The 27,314-nt window shown below is 38.2% G+C and overlaps 1 protein-coding gene across 7 annotated transcripts; it reads right to left on the bottom strand.

Annotated features, from left to right (window-relative positions):
* Positions 1-1,081: 1,081 nt before the first annotated feature.
* LOC109019309 (katanin p80 WD40 repeat-containing subunit B1 homolog) lies at positions 1,082-20,451 on the bottom strand. Of its 7 annotated transcripts, none has more exons than XM_019001611.2 (20): positions 20,305-20,451; positions 20,060-20,167; positions 19,706-19,921; positions 19,282-19,412; positions 17,139-17,256; positions 16,781-17,007; positions 15,922-16,024; positions 15,103-15,173; positions 14,905-14,979; positions 14,673-14,816; positions 14,318-14,549; positions 13,614-14,144; positions 12,890-12,949; positions 12,683-12,804; positions 11,347-11,481; positions 9,097-9,171; positions 8,893-9,005; positions 1,927-2,043; positions 1,767-1,835; positions 1,082-1,656 (listed from the first exon to the last, which is right to left on the bottom strand). In XM_019001611.2, the coding sequence occupies exons 3-20, from the start codon at positions 19,731-19,733 to the stop codon at positions 1,584-1,586; spliced, it is 2,424 nt and encodes an 807-aa protein (XP_018857156.1). In that variant the 5' UTR covers positions 19,734-19,921; positions 20,060-20,167; positions 20,305-20,451; the 3' UTR covers positions 1,082-1,583. The 7 variants fall into 7 exon arrangements, with proteins under 7 accessions (XP_018857156.1, XP_018857330.1, XP_018857461.1 ...); XM_019001785.2 differs by having other exon boundaries at positions 19,706-19,911; XM_019001916.2 differs by having other exon boundaries at positions 19,706-19,951; positions 20,065-20,167.
* Between the last annotated feature and the right edge of the window lie 6,863 nt (positions 20,452-27,314).

Genomic DNA, 27,314 nt, shown 5'->3' with positions numbered 1-27,314 from the left:
CAATGGGATCGAGCAAGAATTTGAGAAGGTATGAAAATATATTAAACATTTGACCATATCAGAGAAGGAAGAAGTTGAAAAATATAATATGAAAATAATTCAAAAGAGAGTTTGTATTGTGGACCGGTCTATGAATAAGCTTGGCTTGCTCCCTATAAAGCTCGACTTAAAGTTAATTGATGAATTCAAATATAAGCCTCATTTTGGGTTTTTCTTAAACGAGCTCGACTAACTTACTTCTCAATCAATTTTTATTTGAAAGTCGTCATTTTGTATATTAAACAAGCTGATCTTGTTTGTAAAATGCTTCCAAAAAAAAAAAAGATAAGCTTTCGCTAAATAGTAGGGGTGGGTAGCGGCGCATCTAGGGAAGGGGTGGGGGTAAGCACCCCTAGTAAATAGTTTGCCAGCCAAACGGTAACTTATGTTTAAAGATATATATTGTGATACATCATTCTGATAAGTGATAGTATACGGGATCCCATATTGAATATAGAAATTTTTATTCTTTATAATATTCAAATGATACTCTCATTGTATCGTTGACTAATTCTTTTAATATATAGTCCATGTAACTTGGGCCATGTGTTTCAGAATTAGTGGGTTAAGAATTACTGCATTAGTTGCTAAGTGGATGGAAGTTATGTAATGTAATGCAATTATTTTATTTTGTATTTAGCTTAAGCTTCATACGAATGAAAACATGGTGACTATTCAGCTTAAAGGTTTCCGAGTGTTTGGACGGATATTGGCTCCTCGAATTGCAAAATTGCAAATACTGTTACTTTGTGATTTTCATCTATACAATTTCCATCACAATCATTCTGGTACCCTACATATTCAAAGGTCAACACCATACGTCAATCTTTTTCTGATCCACCTTCTGGCTTCCACAGTTTTGCCTAATCTAGAAGAGTAAGCCGATCTAGGAAGGTGGAGACACAGGACGGTAGGAAGTTCACCGGCATCGTCACCCTTCCACATTCGCAAACCGGAATGGGATTCGCAATCAATTTACCTTGTCTGACCCCTGCCTTCCAAGGAAGGTGGTGATGGGATCCCACTCTCGTCTAAGCAAGAATGAAAATCTAGTTTACCAAATGAGATATTTTTTTAAAACTAGAAAATACATCAAGCCAATTCACTATTGAAGTGCACAACTCACTGCAGAGTAATAGCACCGCCAATCTTTTTACACAAGGAGCATAATTCAAAAACTAAATCAGAATCATGTAGCCCAAAAGTTACAATTCGATGAGATATTGGGTTAGAGTGTGAAAACTAGTGGCCATCTTCACCAAACATATTCGCCTCCACCATTGCCAATGGTGCAACAAGCAACAGGTAGGGCTGCATATGCAATAGCCTTCCGGGGCAACTGATGTAGCAGAATTAGCAATTTGTTAATGCCTCCCATTAACATGAATGTACATGTAGAGCAGAGCAAATCTGGGCTAGACATGACAGCCTCAAACTATTAGGGGTTGCAACGGGAGGCACTCAAGTCTTCAAGAAGAAGGAACTCCCTCAAAGCAACAAGAAAAAATTCAAGTGAAGCCAGAAAAAAATGCACTTCCACGCTATTACTTCGTTTGTGAAACTTCCTGGAGAGCTAGATTTAACTCCTGTGCAGACTTTGCAACTGATCCACCTCTTCTATGGGTAAAAGACGAAAGAAAAGGAAAATAGAATATTGGGTATAAGTATATAATGATGAAAAGCGGAGTCAAGGACTCAAGCCAGCCAAATAAAATTAGAATGCGCACCTAGCAAGGGCAGGTAGGCAGCGTTTGACTTTTTCAAGCTCTATAAAGCATAGGTTGCAACGCTCCAGCCTATGATACCAATCCAATAGCAAGTGACAATGCATAATATATTGATGTTGCATAATTGAAAAAGAGAAAAAGAATATGAAGCCAAACACACCTTTGCTCTGCCTCAATATCCACACCAACTGATGACGATGCTGACAACGTGGAATAAATGACTGAACCAAATATTCTGACGAGCTTAAGCAACATGTCCAAAGAGATGCTTAGATGCCTAATTATGTTCAGACCGTCAAATACAGGAAACTCAACGGCTAAATCATTAACGTAACTAAACTAAACATCATTATATCACGTTTAAAGGTTGAGAATAAAAGCATGAAATTTGGTAAAAATGCAGAGCCTAAAGGCAACAACAGTAAAGCCTGGAGATTTTTTTTTGTTTTTTTTTTAATTGGCACCGGATGTCCAAGAACAAAGTCCCGACTAATCCTGGGGAAACTAATTCAAGTGCACCTCAAATAATTCAAGAGAAAATTCTCCTAGCTCAATGGCCCATTTTTTTTTTTTTATAAGAAACAATTTTATTCATTGAATGAAATAGATGCAGCCTATGCATACAGGAAGTATACAAAAGAAAACACCAAATTACATTCTATAAAGGACACGAAAACAGAAAATCATGAGCTGAATCTCCATTAAGCACTATAGTTGAAAACCATTGAAATAAAGAAAACACAGATTTTCCAGATTTTCTCCATAGTGCACTCATTATTAAAACATCTCTCGTTCATTTCCCACCAAATACACCACATGAGACACAAATGAACCATCTTCCACACAGCAGCCACTTGCGGAGAACTTTGCAATCCAATCCAACCGCAAGTAAATCCACTACTTTCATAGGCATTACCCAAGCCATCCCAACTCTATTGAAAACACCATCCCACAATGCCTTTGCCACCTCGCAGTGCAGAAGTAAATGATCCACAGATTGTCCATATTTCTTACACATGAAACACCACTCCATAACAACAAGACCACCCTTTCTCAAGTTATCAATCGTCAGAATATTCCCGAGTGATGCTGTCCATATGAAAAAAGTGACTTTGGAAGACACATGTGACCTCCAAATACTCTTCCAAGGAAAAGGAGAACAATGCTGAACAGTCAACGCCTTACAGTAAGACCGTACCGAAAAATTTTTACTGCCCGTATGCTTCCATATCATTCTATCCCTCTCATTACCACCAACTCTCAGTGAGTGTAAGAAGCTCAAAAAATCAGAGACCTCATCAATTTCCCAGTCTTGTACAGCTCTAGTTAAACAAACATCCCACTGCAATGTTCCATTGCAACGGTTTAACAAATCAGCAACAGTAGCATTCCGATTGGCTGCCAAACGAAAAATAACCGGAAACATACTAGAAAGAGCCCGATCACCACACATTAAGCCAAAAACGAATCCTTGAACCCTCACCAACAACAAAATTTATATGATTAGCAAAAATCTCCCAACCCTTCCTAATAAATTTCCAAAGACTCACACCATAAGCCCCCCTGCCTCTTTAGAACACCAACCCTCCCGATCACTCCTATATTTCCGATCTATAACCTCCCTCCACAATGACCCTCTTCCAATTGATACCTCCACAACCATTCCCCAGCAAGCCTTGTTGAAACTTCTCAAATTTCAAACCCCCAAACCTTCGTTTGAAATAGGAGCACAAACTCTATTCCAACTAACAAGGTGGATTTTAGGCTACGTTTGGATATTGAGATGGATTGAATTCAGTTGAGTTGTGAATAGTAGTATTTTATGGGTCCCATTGAGATGAGTTTATTTGTTTTTTATTGAGATGAGTTTAACTTTTTAGGTTGAAATGTATGAAGAGATTGAGATGGGTTTAACTTTTATATGGGAAGTTGAAAAAATAGTGGGTCCCATCAATGATTGGTTTGAGATGAGTTGAATTTGGTTCAACAACCAAACACAACCTTAGTCTCCTCACCCATTCCACCCCACGGAAAAGTACGAAATAATCTTTCAATCCGATTTACCACCCCTACAAGCAATGGAAATAAGGATAGATAATAAGTTGGGAGATTGGAAAGAGTAGTTTTAATAAGAGTAATTCTACCCCCTTTAGGAAGATATAATCGCTTCCAACCCACCAGCCTTTTCTCATTCTTCTCAACTACCCCATCCCATATGGACTTAGCCTAAAAAGATGCCTCCAATGGAAGGCCAAGATATTTCATAGGTAAAAAAGCAACTTTACAACCCAATAGGTCTGCGAATTCCACATCTCCCCCACCGAATCAACTCCGACTTACCCAAATTCACCTTAAGGCTTGATACAACTTCAAAACATAATAATACAGCCCTTAAGGCTTGAATCTGCCCACGATCAGCACCACAAAAAATAAGTGTATCATTTGCAAAAAGAAGATGAGACAGAGTGATAAAACCATCATTAGCATTTACCACCAAAAAACCAAACCACCCCCCCCCCCCCCAAAAAAAAAAAAAAAAAACAACAGCCTCCACCATTCGACCCAAAGCCTCCATGATAATGACAAAGAGGAAAGGGGATAATGGATCCCCTTGTCTTAAACCGCGTGAGCTATGAAAAAAACCCACAAGGATTTCCATTAACTAACACTGAAAACCAAGCAGTAGAAACAAAACGTTTAATTCATGAACACCACCTCTCCCCAAATCCACATCTCCCAAACATATAGAAAAGAAAGTCTCAATTCACATGATCATATACCTTTTCCATATCCAGCTTACAAATAACACTAGGAACACCTTCGTCAAACAACTATCAAGACATTCATTAGCAATCAACATAGAATCAAGTATTTGTCTACCCCGAACATAAGCATTTTGGGGTTTAGAAATAATTTTCATATAGTTAGCAAATACCTTTGAGATTATCTTATAAACCCCACTTACAAGGCAAATAGGGTGAAAATCCTTCAACTCAGAAGCCCCAACTATCTTAGGAATGAGAGAAATAAATGTGGTATTAAGAGACTTCTCAAACTTGTGATAAGAATAAAATTCCTGAAGAACCCGCATCACATCTTCTTTCATAACATCCCAACAAGCTGGAAAAATGGCATAGAAAAACCATCCGGGCCTAGGGCTTTATCTTTAATCATTCCACAAACCACCTGATAAACCTCATTATCCTCAAATGGTCTCTCCAACCAGCTCGCAGAAAAATGATCCAATGTATCAAAAACCAACCCAACAAGCTTGGGCCTCCATTCAGCTGTTTCAGTTAAAAGAACTTCATAAAACTGCACAATATGATCCTGAATCACAGAAGGGGATGAAAGCACACTGTTATCATAATGAAGCAGCTCGATGCCGTTTCAACGCCTATGTGAGTTAGCCAATCGGTGAAAAAATTTAGTACATTTGTCACCCTCTTTCAACCATAGGGCCCTCGACTTTTGCCTCCAAGATATCTCCTCCATCAATAAAATCCTCTCAAGCTCAATCATCACTTCTTTTTTCCTCAACAATGCCACCTTATTCATAACCTCATTCTCCTCCCCAACCTCCAACGCATGCAACTCCTCCAAAAGGGAATTTTTCTGATTATCAATATTCCCAAATACTTCAGCTTTCTACTTCTTTAAATTCTTCTTCAGTGCCTTGAGTTTTCCAGCAAGTATAAAACTAGGCGTTCCTATACATTGATAAGAAGTCCACCAACTCCTTACCCTATCCACAAACCCATCAGCTCCAAGCCACATGTTTTCAAACTTAAAATACCACCGACCTCCATGTAAACCACCACAATCTAACAAAATAGGGAAGTGATCTGAACAAACTTGAGGCATTCTCTTCTGATATAGCTCAGGAAAATGAGTTCTCCCAAGATGGAGATACAAGTAATCTATCGAGTCTCAACCAGCTCCTACCACTGGACAAAGTGAATGCTCCCCCTATAAGGGGAAGATCCAAAAGATTCAAATCAAAGATAAACTCCGAAAATTCCTCTGTAGCCAAGGACATATAAATTTCTCCTGAACGCTCACTAGGGAACTAAATAATGTTGAAATCCCTGCACATACACCAAGGCAATTCCCAAAAATAATACAAACCCACCAATTTCTCCAACAATAAATGTCTATCCCTTTCCAAGTTTGGCCCATAAACTCCTGCAAAAGCCCACTTCCACCCATCCTCAATATTTTTAAAAGAACATGCTACAATAAAATGCCCAATACTCTCCTCCACTAACGCCACCACTTTATTATCCCACATCAAAAGAACACCTCCTAAAGCTCCCAAAGAAGCCAAATACACCCAACCCACAAAAGCACACCCCCACAAGCTATGAATAATACTTCTATCAATAAAACCCATCTTCATTTCTCGAAAACAAACGATATCAATCTTCCAATTACGAAGAAGAGACCTAATACGAAGACGCTTGTTCACATCATTAATCCCCCTCACATTCCAAGAGAGAATCTCAGGCTTCATGAGAAAAAAAGAGACTCCCTCCCTTTCAATCTGTCCCTCCCAATACTGCCCTCCTTTGTATCATAATTAATAGAACATTCTAATCTTCTTAACTCCCTTTCCTTCTTAGAGGCTAACTTCAAGGCCGATGAGCGACCAACTTCGATAGCAACAAGAAGAGCCTTAAATTGCTCTTCAAATCCTACGCACGATATCCCCACACATGCCTATAAATCTTCAACCTTTTTAAAGACCCAATCCGAGGCATTTCTGGTTGAAGCATGGGGCGGGAGGGTACGTATAGGAGTCAGGCTACCCACATCCTCATCAAAGCTTTCCCCCTCATATAATTCCAACTGTAATTGGGCTCAACCAAATCCCCTCCAGAAGAAGACTCCTACTGTAAATCTCTAGAAAAAGCCAATAACGAGCTATCATTCATCTCAAGATGCAAAAGATTTTCAACTGGATAAATAGGCTTTAATAACAAAGGAACCGAGTCCAACAAATGCACTCCATTAACTAGAGGAGCCAAAGACACGAACGGATTAAAATCACCTTCACACACCACCTCCTTTTCAGCATCCCGCACCACTAATTCGCCCTCTTCCACCTCTGGTGACAGAACCATTTCTGACACACCACCAGAGGAGTCGCCAGTGACTAGCAAAGTAGTCTATGCAACCTCCAAGATCATCGGATCAAGTAGAGGTGCCGTTGTGCTAGAAGAGGATACCGCACTCAAGACTCCCAATACACCGATACAAGTCTTAGCCTTCCATACCCGTTTCAGGCTTTTAACCAGGCCCGACCCATTCATTTATTTTTACCCTTCAAACTTACATCCCTCTTATGACCCATACCAGAAGCCTGCCCACCCTTCATAATACCCTGTTGCATATCCATTCCATTTTTACCTTCAGAGCCCACAGGGCCCAACCCAAACTTAACCCATTTGAACATGAGATCCACATTAAATTTCATATCCAATAACACATCATGCATGGCCTTCAGCGAGAAATCCTTCCCAACCCTTGACGTGCCTTCGTTAAAATTCAGACCGTCACCCTTGAGAATATGAACAAACTCCTGCATCGACTGCTCTCTTGAATGCAAGATCTTCCCACGAACCTCCCTACTGCCCTCGATACCTGGCGGCGGCTTCTTCAAAACCTCTACAAAGGTCCCCTTCCATCCCTCTTCAACACAAGACTGTGATGCAACCTTCTCGGGTACTCTATATTTTACACTCGAAACAAAGGAAGAATAAACGGCCACTCTCAGCAATCCTTCAAACCTCCTCCACCCCTCGCCCTTTGACCCTTCTGGAACAGTGATGAAGCCACACATTCTTTCTTGTCCAAACTCCGACAAAGACACAAACCTACCATAACTATTGTGACATCTTTGAACCACCAACACTTGATTCCCCTTCCTTCGAGTTTAATAAAATCAGAAGAACCAACGTACACTCCACAAGCTCCCACTGCAGATGCCAACCATTCCATAGCAGCAACATCCATGGAAATGAACTTAGTGACCCTATGACTGCTCTCTGTGATCCCCCACCACTGGGCATTTTCTTTTTTAAGCTCAAAGAGCTTCTTCTCAATATGTATCTTCCGACACAAACCCATCAACAAACTAGTACCTAGTTCAATGACCCATAGAAATTATTTGCACCCAAGGGTTTGAACGTTAGACCTGGAAGGAGCATACCACCAAGACCAAAGGCTCTTAACACTTTGGGAAATTTTATTAGTATACCCCTAGGGGTTGCCTAGAAAATTTTATGTTTAAAGCCCTTCTACTCATCATCCCTACACCACACACCACACTTGATTTTTTATATATTTTTTAATTTTTTTGTTGTATTCTTGCTAAACTAAATGAATTCTTCCTACTCATCATCTATACACCACACATTTGATAAGGGAAAAATAAATAAATAAATAAATAATCATTTGTGGTGTGTGGCAAAGTGATATGAGTAGAATTTTTCTGAGCACTTCTCCTCATCATCCCTACACCATACTTGATTTTTATTTATTTATTTATTTATATTTTATTTTTTGTTTTATCCTTGCTAAACTAAAGGAATTCTTCCTACTCATCATCTATACACCACACATTTGGTAAGGGGGAAAAAAAAAAAGATGCCATAGGTACCATCACACCACGGTCCCATTCCATCTTTGGACATACATTAATAGGAGTCACCAGATTTTATGGCTTGGGAACACATTAAAAGGTCTTGAACACAGTTACATTAGTTCCTATAAATTGCAATTATTGAATTCTTGCATTAGCACGCCAGGTTTACAGGAAGAGTGGTTATATATCTTTCTAAACGAGAAGCAAAAAGAATGGTTTTCTACAACCAATAGATTTTTTTATGGGTAAAACTTTATAAATGATCAAAAGAGGTATCTCCTGATTATACATGGTGAATACCCCAACCAAATAGTGACAAGGAAAAAAATCAACTATAAATTGGACACCTCACTGTGTCGTGAAGACAACTGGATCTTCTATAGAGAAATAAAATTATTTTCAGCATCAGTGGGACAAAAACCCAGCAGTGGTATTGACTAACCAGAGAAACAAACCGGATATTAAAAAAAAAACTCTTACCTATCCATGTCACTTTCAAGAAGTAATATGAGAAGTGGCAGAAGACAAGTGCAAATATCCAATGTAACAATGTCAATTTTCTCAGTCATGATGCTCATTACATCGGCAACAACCTACAATCAACAGCATATAGTCATAAAACAAGAGCTTTTCAGATACATAACAAATGGGAAAAAAAATTCCAAGGCATTACAATATACTTACAGCATGATCAGCCATTTTCGCCATTGCACCAACAACACCCTTGACATCACTCCTTTCCCAATATCTATAAACAACCTGCAAATAATTAGACACAGTTTCAGTAAATTATTTATGTTAGTAAACTAGATGACCATAATCCAAATCTATGACATATCCAATAATTGAATTGGGCAATAACTTTAGTAAAGGAAAACTCGTAACCAGACGAAGAGAAGCAAAGAATATACTGTTCACTCCTACATTAAGACTTTTAATTCATACCCATGTTGTTCAAGTGTTTAGAAGAGTTATTTATGTGCTTTGCAACAAAAAAGCAAAAGATGCAGACACTTATATGAGAAATTATCTTAATATTGGAAGAAATGCTTTTTTGATAAGTAGAAGATTATATTAATAAGAATAGGCATAACCCAAGCACACAGGGAGTACACAAGCGGTAACACCTAGTTAAGAGGAAGAAATAGAAACAAGAAAATCACAAGAATCTAGCCCATTGAAGTCAACAGCTGTAGCCCATAGGAATAAAGTATTAACAAAGAACAATCTAATCTCCTCCAGTGAGCATTCCCTATCTTCAAAATTTTGATCATTTCGTTCCTTCCATATGCACCATAAAATAAAGATAGGAACCATCGTCCACAAAGCTGTCATTTGTGGAATACCACCAGTATTCTTCCAGCTGGCCAGAAGCTCAACCACATTAGCAGGCATATCCCAGGCTAGCTCCAATCTTCTAAAGACATCGTCCTATAACGCCTTAAGAATCTCACAGTGGAGTAGCAGATGATCCACAGCTTCAACATTCTTTCTGCACATACAACACCAGTCAACAACAATCATCCAACGTTTCCGTAGGTTGTCCATAGTCAAGATCTTTTCCAATGGTGTCCAAGTGAAAAATACCGCCTTTTGAGGCTCCTTATTTCTCCAAGTGCTTTTCCAAGGAAAATGATTGTTCTCAGGTTTGTAAGGTCTTATAGTAGGAACAAACATGAAATGTACCTTTCTAGCAGGTACCCACCACATCTTATCAGTCCCTTCTCAAGCTCATGGAGTAAAAGAGGCTGAAAAAATCAGAGAAACTGCCAACTTCCCAATCATGGGTCACCTTGATAAAGTTCACATTCCATTGAATTGAGCCACCCGACATCTCCATTAGGTCCGTCACCAATGTCTCCTATTCTTGCACAATCTTGAATATTGGGAAGAATTGAAAGCCTAAACCACAATCAATTTATAATTACAAATTGTATGAGGCATACATGCAAAACCTAAGATTAGGAACACTTGCATGCACACCGGCCCCCATGGATGTGATCTGGAAATACTAGACCATTCTGAGTTTAGCCTTTTCTTTTCCCCTCCTTCTCTCCCCCTCAAATGAGTCTCCTTCCCTTCAAATTTCTCTCCTTTGTTTGATATCTGAGATCACCTTTTTGGCTTCCACTACGCTTTTCATTAATAACACAAGGGATAATTATATACTGAACCCTTTGGCATAACCTTCATTTCAAATTAAATCCAGCAGTTTCAATTCCAACAATGTCCCCTGATACTATCCAAATTGTTGCTATATAGACCTTAAATAGTCTCCAATAACTAAAAGAAACAAAAACAGCATACTTTATACTCTAAAGACTCCTTGGGAAAGATCCTACACACTAGACAACTTAAGGAAACAGTCGTTGTCATAGATTGGTGTTATATGTGCAAAAAAAAATGGGAGTATGTTGATCATCTATTACTTCATTGTGGGATTGTCATGACCATGTGAAATGGATTCTTTGCTCGAGTGGGACTAGCTTGGGTGATGCCGAGAAGGGTGATTGATCTCTAAGCTTCTTGAAGAGGCCTTCAAGGTAATTTTCAGACTACAAAGATGGTCCAATATATTTACGGTGATGTATTTGGAGGGAGAGAAATGAAAGAAGCTTCGAAATCGAGAGTGGTCCATGGATCAGCTTAGATATTTCTTTTCCAATACTTTACTCCATTGGTAGATTCTAATTGATTTTAATGTGAACTTTCATGAATTTCTTTTTTCTTTTTCTTTTTTTATAAGTAACTTTCATGAATTTCTTGTATCACAAAACTAGCATGCATAGGTGATGCTTTTGTATACTTGGGTTGTTGCCCATTCTCATGATCAATAAAATTTTGCTTACCATTGAGAAAAAAGAAGAATAAAAAGATAAAGGAGAAATAATAAAGGCATCGAACAAAACATGAGCATAACTAAAGGTAAATCACCTGTAACTTGGCTGAACGAGACTGCATAGAGCTGACAAACTGATCATGTTGTTCCATTACATCTGCAATACCATCGTCATCACTAGCAGACACCATTTCTTTCTCAGAAGATGGAAGATATCCTCTTTGTTTAAACTGTAACAAAAAATAAGATTGCATTTTAGCAAAATGACACACCAAATACAACCATAACAATAAAAACTCTTTAATCTACAAGGTCAGATGAAGTAACATGCTACAAATCCCTTATTGAGCTTTAAGCAATATGAACAGATTGGTGATAATGAAGGACAACTTGTACAGGTACAAGTTCTCCTACCTGTCTCTTAACTTATATGCCATTATATTTCTATTTGGCTTTACCTCAGAATAGCAACTCTTTCATTGGAAGAGTATTAATGGAATCAAACACCTCTACGAGCAGCCTTTTTCTCTTGTAATGCTTGCTTAGGAAAAGTCTTCACCATGGATAATCGAAGGAAAAGTGATACCATTATGGCAGATTAATGTTGTATGTGTAGTAAGAGCAAAATATCTGTAGACCACCTTTTACTCCATTGTGAGGTTGTCAGGGCCTTGTGGAACATCTTCCTTGGTAGAGTTAGATTGGCTTGAGTTATGCCTAGAAGGATAGTAGACCTCTTTGTAAAATGGAGAGGGTCATATTACAGCCCTCAAATTGGCATCAGCATGGAGGATGGCTCATATCTGTCTAGGGTGGTATATTTGGAGGGAAATGAATGATAGAAATTTTGAATTCCGATTATTTTCTTTTATCCTTTTATGTTCCTAAATAATATTTATCATAACAGAAAAAACACCATACACTATCATGATCGTCGTAAAGAAAGAAGCATATTCAGGCCTTTGATGGTGACATGCAGTACACTGATCTTCAAACTGGAACACAACGTCAATGTTTGAGATCCAGCGAAAATATGAATTGAAAAATGCTGACACAATTAAATTCTAGTGATTACGTGAGAAGTTGAAATTCCAAATCCAACCATAAGAAGAATTGAAAGATGTTGACTCCCTTAAATTCTATACTGAGCTTAAAGGATTGGCATGATTTTTTAGGTAAGAGCACATCTCCAAGTAGTTATAGTCTCCCTGATATTAACAGAATGATAAATTATAATAGCAAAGAAAATGAAAACCAAGACTTGTCTTCCCCCCCTATTAAAATGGCATTCATAAAAAATTCCCAATAATGTAGTATGTACTCAGTAAAACTGTCATATGAGAATTGTCACACTATTCAAACATAGAAGGATAATGTACAATATGGATAGATCAAATGAAAAGGTATACAACAATTGAAACACGCTCATACTGCATTAAAAGGGAGCATTTTTGCTGCAGAGACAGTGCCAAGGGGAATACAGGAAGTGGGTCCCTCATAAGTCGGAGATCTTTCTCTTTTCTCCCAATTCACAACAAGTGATCGCGTTCTACCTGGATATTTTGCAGAAAATACCATGAGTGATACTTCATACAACCCCATTCACTCATGAAAATCAACTGCAAGTAAAATGTTTACCTCCTCTTTCACTTTCAATTGAACATGCATCTTTCTTCACCTTATGCCCACATGCATCATCTGAGGCAAAAAACAAAAATGAAGTTTAAGAAAAAAAAGTACAATTCAAGCCACAAGTGACAGATGTAAATGTTAAGACAAAATCCAAAATCCATGCTTTAAGAGGGTCACCCCTCATTCCAACAAACCAAAGACCTAGGCAGCAGAAAAGCAACACCAAAACTACCAAACAGCCTGCGCCAGGACTGCAATTAATGGTCAAACAATCAAATGTCCTTAATCTACCATTCGTGAATGCAGAGATGCAATTTCATTTCTAACGTTAAGTTTTCCTTCATCATTCTAGCTGGAACTTGAAAATTACTGGACTTTAGTCCAAGCAGTTTCAAAATCAATTCCTTTAAAGATGCTCAAAAACTCCATCTGCTTTGCTTTCACATAAGCCTGATAAAGGCCCATTAATTAAGGGACAACTGACAAGGGATTGTCAGCTACATTTACAATCAGGTTTTTGTAGTTTCATGCCTCTGTCCTCTAGATGCACATATCTGACCAGAAATGAGATGTTACCATGAGGACTCAAAACCTCATGGTAACTATCAGGTCTTGTCACATAAAAAGCATTTTGATAGAAATGATACAAAATTGATTATTCTTAATAAGCAAGCAGCAAGAAATGATATAAAAATTAAACAAGTTGAATTATAGAGATTTAAATACACACAATTTTCATGCTGATAGCTAGCAACTGTCTCCGTCATTGAGTTTACTTCCTGCTTTCCAGATCCAACAAATCTGTCATCCTTCAGGCTCTTTTCAGCAGCAGATATTCCTTGAATCGAACTTTTAACTGCATGAAATATATTCCTATCTGCACCATTTCCCAATTCAACAGCTTTAGAACCTGAGAATTCAGGCGCAACAGAGACAATTAGTTTATCCACTTCATCTCTCATGTTAGGGAACTTTCGGAAGTCAGAAGCCTTTGACTGGAAAGTGAATGGCATTGCTCTTCCAGCTACAGAAACTTCCCTTCTGGACTCAGCTGCTTGCTCTGACCTCATATTGGTTCTGGGGACGATTACAGGTATCACATCCAATTTGTTAATAACTGGAACACTGGCTGTTGACGGCACCTTTGTGGAATTCCTCTTCGGAGCTGTTCCACTAGGAACTGCCACAGAACTAGCAGGAATTGTTTTTGGAGTAGCATTCAAACCGATCCTCTGAGGAGTAGCAGGTACACTTCCTGGGGCTTCAACCACATCGAAGAATCAGGAATGAGAAAACTGGAGATAATTAGAATTTTTATACCAAGTATACAATTTACAAATTAAAAATTACAGAGTAAAGCAAAGGGCAGTATTCAACCAAAATAATAACAGGCAAGCATTAAGAAGGCAAAAACCCAAAAAAATTGTTACATACGTGCCAAAACTTTTGGCTCCTTAATAGGGTCTGCATTTTGAGAAACTGATAACCTTCCTAGAGATTTTATTTCCTTCACTGAAGGATCTGAATTTTGTGAAATGGATAGCCGGCCCCCACTACCTTTAGCAGTGTTCTCATTTGGTACTGACAGATTCCCACTTGAAGAAGATTTAGATTCTGAATGGCCATTTAATCTGGAAACATTACTAACTGCATATGGTTCTATGCGCTGCTCAAAAGGTAAGAAGTTGCAAGCAATTCATCAGTTCAAAATTCAGATCTAACACATACAGCACAAAAAGAAAAGAAAAGACCCATTAATAGGAAGAAATGAAAGTAATCGAAGTAATACCGAGATGTCTACAACCCATACTCCAACGCAACTCTGGTTGTATGAGCAGCCAAGAAGTTTTCCATCATGAACATTGAGATCTGACAGTCTGGACCATCCCACATCTACGGCGTCATGACATCTTATTGGTTCCCACGTGAAAACCTATGAAGTAGCAATAAAAAAAATAACTCAAGAATCATTAGCTTTATATGTCACCTTTGAAAACATCCAAACCATTACAAGAACTCACCTTCAAACTTTCATGCAACCCACATAGTAGGGTCCTACCATCAGGATTAAAAGTCAAACAGCGGACTCCTGTTGTCTGCAATGGCATTGAACAAATCATACGGATAAATTACCTCATATGGAGAATAACAAAAAGGTTAACACAGGCAATTTGGTCCTTCAATAGTATGGGCGTTAGTAACACAAAACACAAAAATACCTCAGGTCCAGCCGAACCAATTAGCTCAAAGGTTTCAAGGTCCCAAAATTTAACACTCCTATCTGCTGAACCTGGGCAAGGGGAAAAATAGATATAAGAAAAGCAAGCTGTAAAAGTGTATTTTGATTCAAGAGGGTCATGCACCCAAATGCAATAAAGTAGAATTTTGCTTTATAAATGAATGGGTAATTCCTTAATCATTATGAGCTAAGGATGTGCCTTTAGGCGCACAAAGTACCTAAGAATGAAGAAAAAAAAGTACCACCCAAATACAACAAAATCATTTAATAGCACCAGATATCGGCTAGAAACAAGGCTGGGACATCTAGTTGAAATTCCCCCAAGCATGGAAAAAATAAACATACAAGCCATTCAACAATTCCAAATTTTAAGCATGGGACAAATAACTTGAGCTTGGTAATGATCATATGAAAAAGTTGAAAAGTTGAAATTGTAAACTGCTTTATGTTTGAGTGATGTTTGTGAATGAAATTATGAGAAGTTTTGAGAATTTTGAGAATGCTCATCTTTGCCAAACATCCCCTAAGACTCCAAGCAAAGTTTCATATACCAACCCATGCTTTTGATGACATCTTCTTTTTGTTTGATTTATATATTTTGTTGCTATTATTACAAGAAACTTATATGCAGGAAATCAAGGTTTTGGAGATCTTATTGTTGAGATCATGATTGTAAATTATTCTCGTATGTTTATTGTCAGAGGAAGAAGCATCTTGAATGGGTTCTATAGATTTTTTTTTTATTTTTTATAAGTAAATGGGTTCTATAGAATTATAGTCCATTCGGTTCATTTCTAACCTGTTGCCAGCAAAAACTCATGCGGATGAAAGTCTATGCACTGAACCTGGCCCTCATGAAACTTGAAATCATGCAACAGCTTCCCAGCAGTCAGATCCCACAACTATTAAGAAAAGTGCACAACATAAAGTCCATTGAGAAAATCATAATTATAAATTAACAGTTATTTACAAAAGTATATATGTTTTTTTAAGTATTTGTCTTCATCTATGCAGCAAACACAATGACATCATACAGCTCAATGCACTAAATTTAGCCAGGTCAGATCCCATTGTATGCCTAGGTAGATTAGATTTGCATATCTATAACTACCCAATTACTGGCAAAGAACCACTTCTTGAAATTAATAAAAAGTTGGCTATAACAAGGAGGCCAATATTGACAAGAACCATAAAAACACGAGTTCCTGCATGAAACAACCTCAGCTGAAGTGTCAACACGTGCAAGACTCCAAAAAATGTCCTCTCACAGATCACCAAATCAGGGTGCATTAAATGATTTATAATCATTTTAAAAGCATGAGAGGGGCAACCCTGGTATACAGAATGTATAAAAAAGGATAATCCAACTAGCATGAAAAACTAAAAGAGCAAAACTCTATGAAGACTACCATTTGAAGAAAATTATAAGGCCTCAACCATTGTCTCGTGCCCTATCCCCCAATTGACACATGCGAGCACAAACAATGTGCACCCACTTGAAGAAAGCGTTCAAATAAGTTTCTTTACATGTGTCTCTATAGATCATACTAGGGGGAGGGGACTTTTCTTTCCATTCTCAAAGACATAAATAACTTGTATTTCTCTGTGCTAGCTAAATTCCTCAAAAAACCTTGAACTAAGAGTAAAGCAGTTCTAACCTTCACAGTGTTGTCTTCTCCACCAGATACAACCCAACGGCCATCTGGAGTAAATCTGATTGCATTCACCCCTCGAGTGTGGCCCTTGTACGTGTGGATACACCCCTTCTTTCGGATATCCCATATCTTAAGATTCGTATCCAAAGAGCCAGACGCAAAGAACTCCCCAAAGGGATGGAAGTCGACAGATATGCAATTAGATCTGTGACCAGTCAGTGTGCGAACAACTGCATATAAAATCAAATTTCAACGATAATATAACATCGATATAATGAAGGCATTCAGATAATACAACGGATTTCATTGAAAATTCTTGTATAGGGCTAAAGAAAATCAGATATAGATATAAGAAGCATACTCTTTGCCTCCTCTAAATCCCAAAGCTTGATTGTACCACTTGCAGCTCCTGCAGCAACTAGCACCTCTGAAGAATCAAAGCTTACCGAATCAATTCCACTTGTATGTCCAGACAAACTCTGGTAAAGGCAAAATATTAGATTGTAAACACAATGATCTAAGTCCGAAATGGTAAACTGATCAAAAGGTCTTTTATTCAATGCACCTTACTGTTAGTAAAATCAAAACTAAAGTTTTGTTAACATTTTTTTTATAGGTAAAAATAACTTTATTAAAGAGAATGAAAAAGGCATTGCACAAGTACTCAAGGAGTATACAAAATAAAACACTTACTACATTCTATGAACCAGAAAAAGAAACAAGAAAATCATAAGCACTAGTTCCATCGAGTACAATAGCAGAAAACCAAAGCAATAAAGTGTGCACTAAAAGCCTCCGAAGTTCCTCCAAAGTGCGCTACTCATTTTCAAAGCATCTATCATTCCTTTCCAGCCAAATACACCACACGAGATACAAAGCAATCATTCTCCAAACTGCAGCCACTAGGGGACAACTTTGACAACCATTCTAACACGCTAGGAGATCCACCACCCTCCCTGACATCACCCATGTGATACCCAATATATTGAGAATCTCATCCCAAAGCGCCCTAGCCACCTCACAATGCAACAAAAAATGATCCACGGATTCACCACTCTTCTTACACATGTAGCACCAATCCACGATAATATGACCACACTTTCTCAGATTTTCCATAGTCAAGATTTTACCTAGAGAGGCAGTTCGAATAACGAAAGCAACTTTGGAAGCACCTTACACTTCCAAACACATTTCCATGGAAAAGAAGGATGCCTCTGAGAAGTCGACCCTATAAATAGATCGAATAGTGAACTTCTTGCTCCCATTAGGCTTCCAAAGCATCCTAGCCATCTCAAAACAGCCAATACTCACAGCATACAAGGAACTGAAAAGCTCCTAAAAAGCACCAGTTTCCCAATCCTGGGCATCTCTAGTAAAGCGAATGTTCCACTAATAAGAACCATTGGTGTTGACCAAAAGGTCCAACACCAAGGCCTCCTGATCAAAAGCTATACGATAAAGGGAAGGGAACGCTGTCTTGAGAGCAAGGTCACCACACCATGTATCATGCCAAAATCTGATTCTGGATCCCTCTCCCACCGCAAAACATATATGACTAGCAAAACTCTACCAGCCCTTCCAAACATTTTTCCATAAACCCACTCCATACGTGCCTCTCAACTCCTTAGAGCACCAACCCACACCCACCCCCCAAGAACTATCGTATTTGAAGTCAATAACCTCCCTCCAAAAGAAGTCCCTTACCAGGTGGTACCCCTCCACAAACAACCAATTCCCAATAAGAGCTTTGTTAAACATCCTCAAATTACAAACCCCTAATCCACCATTAGAAATTGGAGAGCAAACTTTGTTCCATCTGACCAAATGGAACTTGGCCTCCTCCCTAATTCCACCCCACAAAAAGCTCGAAATAACTTCTCAATTCGCATGGCCACCCCCTGCCGGCAAAGGAAACTAGGATTGAGAATAAGTGGGAAGATTAGAGAGAGTACTCTTGATTAAAGTGATTATACCCCCTTTCGATAAATGCATCATTTTCCACACTGTCAACCTACTCTCAATCTTCTCAATGACCCCATCCCAAATGGCTTTAGCCTGAACTTATAAACTTTAACAATGAGGTCACATGGGGTAGCCATTAGAAGACATAACTACAGATGGTTGGGGTGTTATAAGTCACTATTCAGTCATTGATATGGAAATTGAGGCAGATCAGCAGCAACTAACAATTCTAAATTGCTGGGCATAAAATTAATGTAAAAAAGGAACAAGTCAAAGCATTTGAGTGATGGACGCACACAGAAATATGTTCAAATACAATGTGAAATTAGAAATAGAAGGATTTTTTGAATAAGTTATAGGAAAATCAGACTATACATGAAAACTAGAAATTAAAGATGCCTCAACATTCCAGCCAAACATATTCAAGTAAAAGGGGCAACTCAAAAAGTACTAACTGCTGGAAATGATAGTTTGAAAATAACGGAAAGAAATAATGGATAAAGTGATAAAGGGTAAGGAAAGAAAAAAGAGAGAGAACGAACCAGGATGGCGTTAGGCTTGCCAATAGCCCAAAGATTGACCTTGTGATCCTCTCCTCCTGTGACTAGAACCCTAGACGACTTCCTGCCAATCTTGAGGCAATTCACACTGGAAGAATGTGCTACAAATTCCTCTGTTTCAGAAGAGCTGTTAAGGCTGACCAAACTTGAGAAAGCAACTACGCATAGGTATTAAAACGTCATTAGAAAAGCAAAAACAAAGAAATAAGAGATCTGCACCCCAATCGACACCAAATCAACGAAATGTACGGGCATTTTTCATGACCATAGCGAAACCCTATATATATATTATGATCGGTTAACAACATTTTAACAACAAGTACACGGGACATAGCGAAACCTTCTATAACAACGATAACGATTAGAAACCCAAAATGTAGTTGGAGCTGGAGGAAGTAAAGGATACGTAGCTTGTAGGCGCGTTTGGTAGTCATTTTGGCATTAGATAGAGAGAAACCCTAGCGATGGTAATCGCAAAATGAATAGAGGCAATAGGAGCTCTCCGAAGCAGACATTCAAATGAACAAATCCGATGCTGATGCGGAATGAATCAGCGTAAAAAGATCTCATTGAACAGCCCCAGATCTCGAATACCGGCGCCAAATCTCCAGCCTTTCAATGACTCCATTTGCATAATTAATTTCACGAATCACTAAAAAAGGAAACCAAACGAAAAAAACAAAAACCCAAAAAAGAATGCGACTGACTGGAAGAAGTTGGTGGATGAACTCGATAGGATCTTTTGAGAGATTGAAGTCACCTTACATTTTAAAACGAGCAGCTGAGGTTTCTTCGAGCTCCCAACAATGCAAACCCTTTAAACTGCCTGCCTTCTTCTTCTCCTTCTTCTTGATCCGCTTTCTTCACCCTAAAAGGGAAAAAAGGGCGGCCAGGAGGAGGTATGTGAGAGAGTGAACATCGTAAATGTTTTCACAAAGATAAGTTCGGTACTCATGCATACTGCTGCTACACTAGTTAGAGAGAAGCTGTTTAGATAGGACATACAAAAGTAGGAATTACGGTATGAGCTTTGTTTGCTGCCAACAACACCAACACCCACACCGCATTGACAGAAGTTAGAACCAACCAGAAGGCCACCCCACCAGCAAGAAAGAAAGGGAAGAATGAAAGAGAAGAGGCGCTTTCACGAATTGTTTTATTTTGGGTCGTTGTTGTGTCCCTCCTCTAACCCAGTAATTGTTCATTTCTTTAAAAATTTTACTAACTTGTGTTCAAATTAATCCTAAAAAATAAAAATAAAAATAAAAAGTAATAATAATCTTAATATAAATATATATATCTCTTATATCTTTCTTATATATTAAAAATGGCTATGGTATATGAATATGAATAAATAATATTTTTGTTTAACACTTTTATTCTATTTATGTCTGTTGGTTGTTATTACGATTTTGCCCTTGATCGAATATTATGAAAAGTAACTTTTTGTCCATTATTTTTTTCACATATGTCCCTTATTTTGTCAATAAAAGCCAATTTTGTCCTTGTTACTGCTTTTTCTTCTCTCGCTCTCACCGACTACCAATCCCATCGTAGTCTCGCCTCGTCTCAATCCAAGGTTCACCATTGAACTCATCTCACTCAACCATCGTCACACAGACAAAAGAGCTTGACTTGTAGTTCACTCAACCATCGCCGAACTCATGGCATGAGGCAACGTGACTTGTAGTTCAGGGTCGAACGAACAAGGAGATGATGGTGGCAACACGATCTCGCTAGGTTCAACCACAGTCTCCTGCACCGAGAGCTCCAGTAGTCATAGCCCAAGATCTGTAAGGGACCTGATGGGGTGGCTGCTTGCATCAAGGAAAAAGTGGTGGAAATGGAGATAGAAGGCTACTGCGTTGGAAATACAGTAAAACATGCAATGTGTTTGATAAAAATATAAAAGAGATGAATATAGGGAATAAGATGATGAAAATATGGACATAGTATTAGATAGTCACACTGGAATTCTTCGAGGGAATTCCTTCCTCCAGAAAAATAACAAACTTAGATTCTTCTAGATTTCATATGCCCTTCAGCACCACCCCCTCCCCTGTAAATATACTAGAAGACGCCCCTTCATTCAATAACTAACAGCAAAAGGCCATGGGCCACTAACAACTATATCAATCAATTAAAGTAAAACATGACACTGGGTTGGAAAGCCCATCAAACCCAACCCAATGTAATTGGATTCATAACAAGTTCCTCTCCTTTTAAGAACCTTGTCCTCAAGGTTGAAATATTGATGCTCAAATTGCCTTACCCCAACTTCTATGGTACTCACTTCCATATGATGTGTATATCCTTGAAATGGTGGCACTAGGACATGTCTATTTTGCTCTTGAGGCAATGTAAGTGCTAAATATAATAGGGACTTGTTCAAATGGATTTTTTCCAAGAATATAATAGGGTCTCGACCACAATGGGCTGGTGCAAATTTGCTAGAGCATCCCTCAATGCACTGAGTAAAGCTAAAGAAACTTTATCAAAATAGGTCCTGAGTTTTCAAAAGCAATTATGCCCCACCTTCATGCTCCACCACGATAACATTGTCTCAAAAGAGATGCCATCAATCTTTTCAAATATATGAAACATGTCAGATGTGTACACTAGCTCCTTGGACATGACCATAGATACCTAGATCTCTCTCAAAAGCAGTGTCTTGAACCTGATCATTGATTGGACCAAATACATCAATGGCCAATCCAGTAGATGTGGTACTCAACATTCCAAAGTCTACCATAGCAATACCAACGATAGTAGCAAAACTGAAACTAACGTAGGTGCTAACAACAATTGAAAAGATAGGAATATTGATAGATTTGTAACCCACTGCAAGGCCAAAAATGACCTTAATAGCAACTCCAGCCGGGTAAGAATCAACAACATCCTTTATTTGATTGTATGCATTGCTAGAGTAGCACTCAGTTACAACTCCAATAATAAGTCCAACCCAACTACCAACACCTGCGCACCAAAGGAGTTCCCAGTTTTTTACAACTCGTTCAACACCACCATAGCAAGGCTTACAAAATTTAATGGCAATGTAAAGAAACGAAAGACCACTTGCAGCAAGGAGAGAACCCCACATATTGTGTTCTGCAACAAGCCAAGACTCAAAGGTTGAAAGTAGAAGAGATGTGGAAGATGATGTGATCCTAAGAGACAACATACTGCAAAAGTGGCACAATTTGCCCGTCCTCCATTTGTACGGTAAAAGAGAACATAAGGCAACCTATTGAAGAATCCCCTACATTCTTTGACGGACCTCGTCCTCTTGACTAAACATCAGCAACACAAACCGTACCGATTGGAAGCTCACAAAAATTGCGAGAAACAATATCATGCATGGAAGGCAATCCCGGAGACCCAATAAGGAACCTACCAAACTGATTAGTCGATAGAAAATTCATGAAGGAAGTGATGCTAAAAGAGTATTCGTCTTATTTCAATGGTCTCTCTAGTTCTGATTGCAAAAGAATTGAAATGTCGCCATTGTCAGGCAACTTCAGAGCGTTAGTACTTTTTATAGATTTAATGATCTCATTTGTGGCCGTCGACTTTCCACCTAGAACCAGCATATGAGATGAATTGAAATCCATAGCAGGATTCATATAGATCGAATTGAGAGAGGTAGAGTCACCGCCCCTGAGCATCAGTTAAGCACCGAGCTCTGAATCGGTCTCCGAGAATGAGAATGAGCTTCTTCCATGTACTGCTGCACCATGGCTGAGGAACTACCTTCCCTTGAAGATCGAATCCAAAAAATCAACTCGAGCTGCCTTCTGTTAAAGATGAGGTGTTGTTGGTCGAGTGAGCTGCCTTGCAGGTCTTGATCCTCAGCCTGCACATGGACGATGGTACTGATTTGGAGGTCATGGAATTGGTTTGGATGGGGTTGTATCGATGAAACATAGTCTCCCGTGATGTTAGAGATGGGAGATGATGTAGGAAATTTTCCTCTCACCAGGAAAATGCCCCAGCCACATGCCTTTAGAGCGTCCCAATAGATTAATGGGTAAAACTTGTGGAAAGAAAATAAGAGATTGGAGAATATATGCTTATTTTGTGAGAAATTGTAGGAAAAGAGATGACTTTGAGCTTCCCTCATTGGCCCAAACATTGGTTGAGGGAACAAAAAACAGAGACAACGGAAATAATTTCCACCCGGGTAAATCTCCCACCTGGTGTCGCCATCCATCCCGAATGCTGGCTCTCTTCCTTTAACAATCATAGCATGGTTTTTGATAAATGCAACCATTGAAAGAGAATGGAGATCTGAAAGTAAAAGTGAAAGTGAAAATAAATTTGGATTTCCGAGAGCATATAGGAGAGGGATTTCTTTGGAAACTACTTCCCTAGGCACTGTTATTATCTCTTCCACCTCTACTGTATTTATTTTTCCTTTCTCCATTATTTCATCTTCATCCTTCGCACCATGTTCCTCATGCCATCAGGATTTTTGTGTTTCTTCAGTTGAATTCGTAACTGCCTTTTCTACTCCCTCCTCCTCTAATTTTTTTGAGCCGAATTATTCCCTCATATTCAGAAGAAGGTACCTAGTGCTCAGTATTTTTGTGTTTGTTAACTCAACCTCATCTTTCAAAAGAACATCTTCGTCTTTCAATATTTGTTGTTCCAATGGATAGATATGTCTTCCATGTGCGTATTCAATGTTCAGTTTCACATAATAAATCGTAAAGGAAGGTTCAACTAAGATTTTCAAATTTTTTCCTTTTGAACATTTCATTATAAGAACCATTTCTCCAGGCTCTCTATATAATTCATTATAGAGTGCACGGTGATAATTTTGAAAACATACTTGAAGTTCTGCATTACTCAACTCCATGACAAGATCTTGGGCTCTAGATACCACTTGTAAAGGACCTGATGGGGTGGCTGCTTGTATAAGGGAAAAATGATGGAAATAGAGATAGAAGGCTACTTCGTTGGAAATACAGTAATGCATGCAATGTGTTTGACAAAAATGTAAAAGAGATGAACACAGGGAAGAAGATGATGAAAATATGGAAATAATATTAGATAGTCACACTGGAATTCTTCGAGGGAATTCCTTCCTCTAGACAAACAATAAACTTAGATTCTTCTAGATTTCAAATGCCCTTCAGCACCACCCCCTCCCCTGAAAATATACTAGAAGACGCCCCTTCATTCAATAACTAACAGCAAAAGGCCATGGGCCACTAACAACTCTATCAATCAATTAAAATAAAACATGACACTGGGTTGGAAAGCCCATCAAACCCAATCCGATGTAATTGGGTTCATAACAAGGTCACGCCCTTGCTGCTCACGGTGGCTGGGGCCACTGCGACCAAACGCCTCTACTCCCTCAACCAATAGTAGGCCAAGTAAGCGCTCTTGTCAGACGCCCAAGACCAAACACCCATACTCCCTCAACCAGTCGTAGCCCAAGGTCACGCCCCTGCTGCTCGTGGTGGTTAGAGGCAGTACACAGCGTCACTGGAGCTACAGAGAGAGGAAAAAAGAGAAGTCAAAGGGGAGAAGTTGACGGGGTGAGATGCAGAGGGGATGAGAGAGAGAGAGAGAGAGAGAGAGGCATAGCGACAACGACAGTTTGAGATGGAGCTATCGACGATGGTGGAGGTCGTTGTAGTGAGAGAAGGGAAGACGGGGGTCAAGGGTGCGACGGCACGGGGAGAGAGAGGGAGAAGGAAAAGAAAGAGAGGAAGAAAGAAGGGGAATTAGGGTTTTGGACAATCCGATCCTAGCCTACAAGTATCCAATTTTTAATCTAAGGGTGAAAATATTACATGGAGAAATAAGAGATAAAGAAATAGAGAAAATATATAAGGAAGGGAAATACACTAAATTTTAAAACAAAAGTTTTTATTCTTGATCCAAAAATAATATTCTTCATCATAAAATAAAATGATAAATTTTAATATATAATTCTTAGGCGAAATAAAATCATCTAATTAGAGTTTTTAACATAAAATAAAACGATGAACATTAAATAATATTTATAAAGAAATAAAATCATTTAAATAAAATAAATTTGTAAAACTATATTATTTTCGGGTTCTAAAATTTAAAGAGACTTACTTAAAAAATAGGCTTGGTTCATTAACACTAAAAATATTCCATTTAAAATAATTTTAGACTTTAAAAATATTTGAAAGATTTTCAAACACTTTGCTCAATTTAAAAATAATCCACCAGATTTAAAATAAATATTTAAGATAGCATTATTTTTGTCCAAGATTTCTTAAAATTCTAAATTTATTTCATATAGGAACATTTACAGAACTAGATGAATTCCCTACATCCATCGAGTAACTTAATAAACAACATCAATTCTAGATATATATTTCCCTTGAACTATAAATAACGTTCTTTTAACTTAAAAAACTTTTGCCTTGTATATGATGTTGTGCAAAATCTATTTTCGAAAAGCTTTTTTGACACTCTTTTTATATATATTGTTATGAGATAATGTTTTTTTTTTTTTTTGGTTTATTTAGAAGATTTTACTTATTTTTTCATTTTTTAAATAAATTGCTATTATAATCTATTTTTTTGAAAATATCTTACTTTTTGGCAGACTTTTATTTTTCTTCAATGTCCTAGCCTTATATCGGAGCGAGGAAGCACCTAACGCTAGTGAGTGCATAAGGCATATAACCCGACGAAGTAAGGTCGAGTTAATATGAATCTCTGTTTATGACGCATTCATCACGGTGTATAAACCGTTGATGGTGCGATAACTAGCAGGAATACGCGGTGCAAAGGGGAGCCGTGTTGTGTCCACCCTCTGAATAAGAATAAGAGCTTATAAAATAATGATCACTTGATGAAAATCTCATGATATGATATGGATCACTCGATGCAAATCTTGTGATATGTTTTGATAAGACAAGTTCTGAATAAGTTCACTTGAATAAGAAAAAGTTAAGAAGTTTTTATGAAAAGCAAAAGTCTCCATTATAAGTCTTTTGGAAATGATCAACTGCATAAGTCAAGTTCTGGTCAAGGCATAAGTCGAGTACATGCCCATTCACGCATTTCATGATATATCTTTTGTATCCTTGTGTTAATTGTGGTATGTTGTGTGATTACTTACTGAGATTTTTTGAAATCTCATTGTAGTAGTTTCTACTACCATTTCTCAACCGGAATGTTAGAAGTTGTACAGGTACCTCAGATACCCAGGAAACATGAACCCGGATGGTTCCCTGATAGAGGACGAGTACAATGTTCAGGCTCGTTAAGACTACACTGCTGATGTATTAATTCATACGGCTAAGCTTCTTAGGGAGATCTTACATAGTATTAGTGTGACTGAGATTAATGCTACGATCTATCAACCCTCTAAGAACTTGAAGTTTTTGTGGAATATGGACCAGTTGTCTACGTATTTAGAGTGAGCCTTTAAGGTCTCGGCTGACGCAAAAGTAGTAGTAAAGAAATTATATCTGTTATCGCCTGAGCCTCAAGAATCCCATGAAGTCTTTTGGTGTCTATCTCCCGATGAGACAATGGTTATGAAGAGTACGAGAGTTTAAGTATTTTGAAAAGATAGAAAAAAAAAAAAAAAAAAAGAGAGAAGGCAACAATATTTATGACCAACTTTTGTGGATTTATGTTGCTTTTATGGAAATCCCATGTTTTGAGAGATTAAACTTTACTATATGTTATTTTGGGATTTTATGCCTTTATAGCTTATGTTTATTGTTGGACAATGTTTGGGGTTATAATATTAGTACGGTGCTATGTGCTTTGTAATTGCTTATTGCGTTGCTTAGTTTATCCGACTTTTATTAATTTTTCGTTGCTATGCTATTGCATACTGCTAGAGTACTTAGGTGCATAGCATATTATCTGTCATATATGATGGGTGTGTAGTCTTGTGTTACATGTCCCGACGTCTCTGTCACCGTCCAATCCCAAACGAGGTCTGGGGCACCACATTTGGTGCAATGGAGTTGACCATTCCTCTTTTGAGCTTTGGCACTCTGGTGGTA

This window comes from Juglans regia, chromosome 6 (genome assembly GCF_001411555.2).
Source record: "Juglans regia cultivar Chandler chromosome 6, Walnut 2.0, whole genome shotgun sequence".
Classification (NCBI taxonomy): domain Eukaryota; kingdom Viridiplantae; phylum Streptophyta; class Magnoliopsida; order Fagales; family Juglandaceae; genus Juglans; species Juglans regia.
Note: the sequence above shows the minus strand (reverse complement) of the source record. Positions and strands in the feature narration are given on the sequence as shown.

Bases quoted from the DNA above. Each gene is read 5' to 3' on its own strand.
- LOC109019309 (XM_019001611.2), bottom strand. From the start codon at position 19,733: ATGACTACCAAACGCGCCTACAAGCTAC. The intron at 14,145-14,317 runs GTATGTAACAAT...ATGTGGTTGAAG, and splicing joins GGAGCCAAAAGTTTTGGCAC to CCCCAGGAAGTGTACCTGCT. The intron at 11,482-12,682 runs GTATGAGCGTGT...TTTTTGTTACAG, and splicing joins AAATGCTCCCTTTTAATGCA to TTTAAACAAAGAGGATATCT.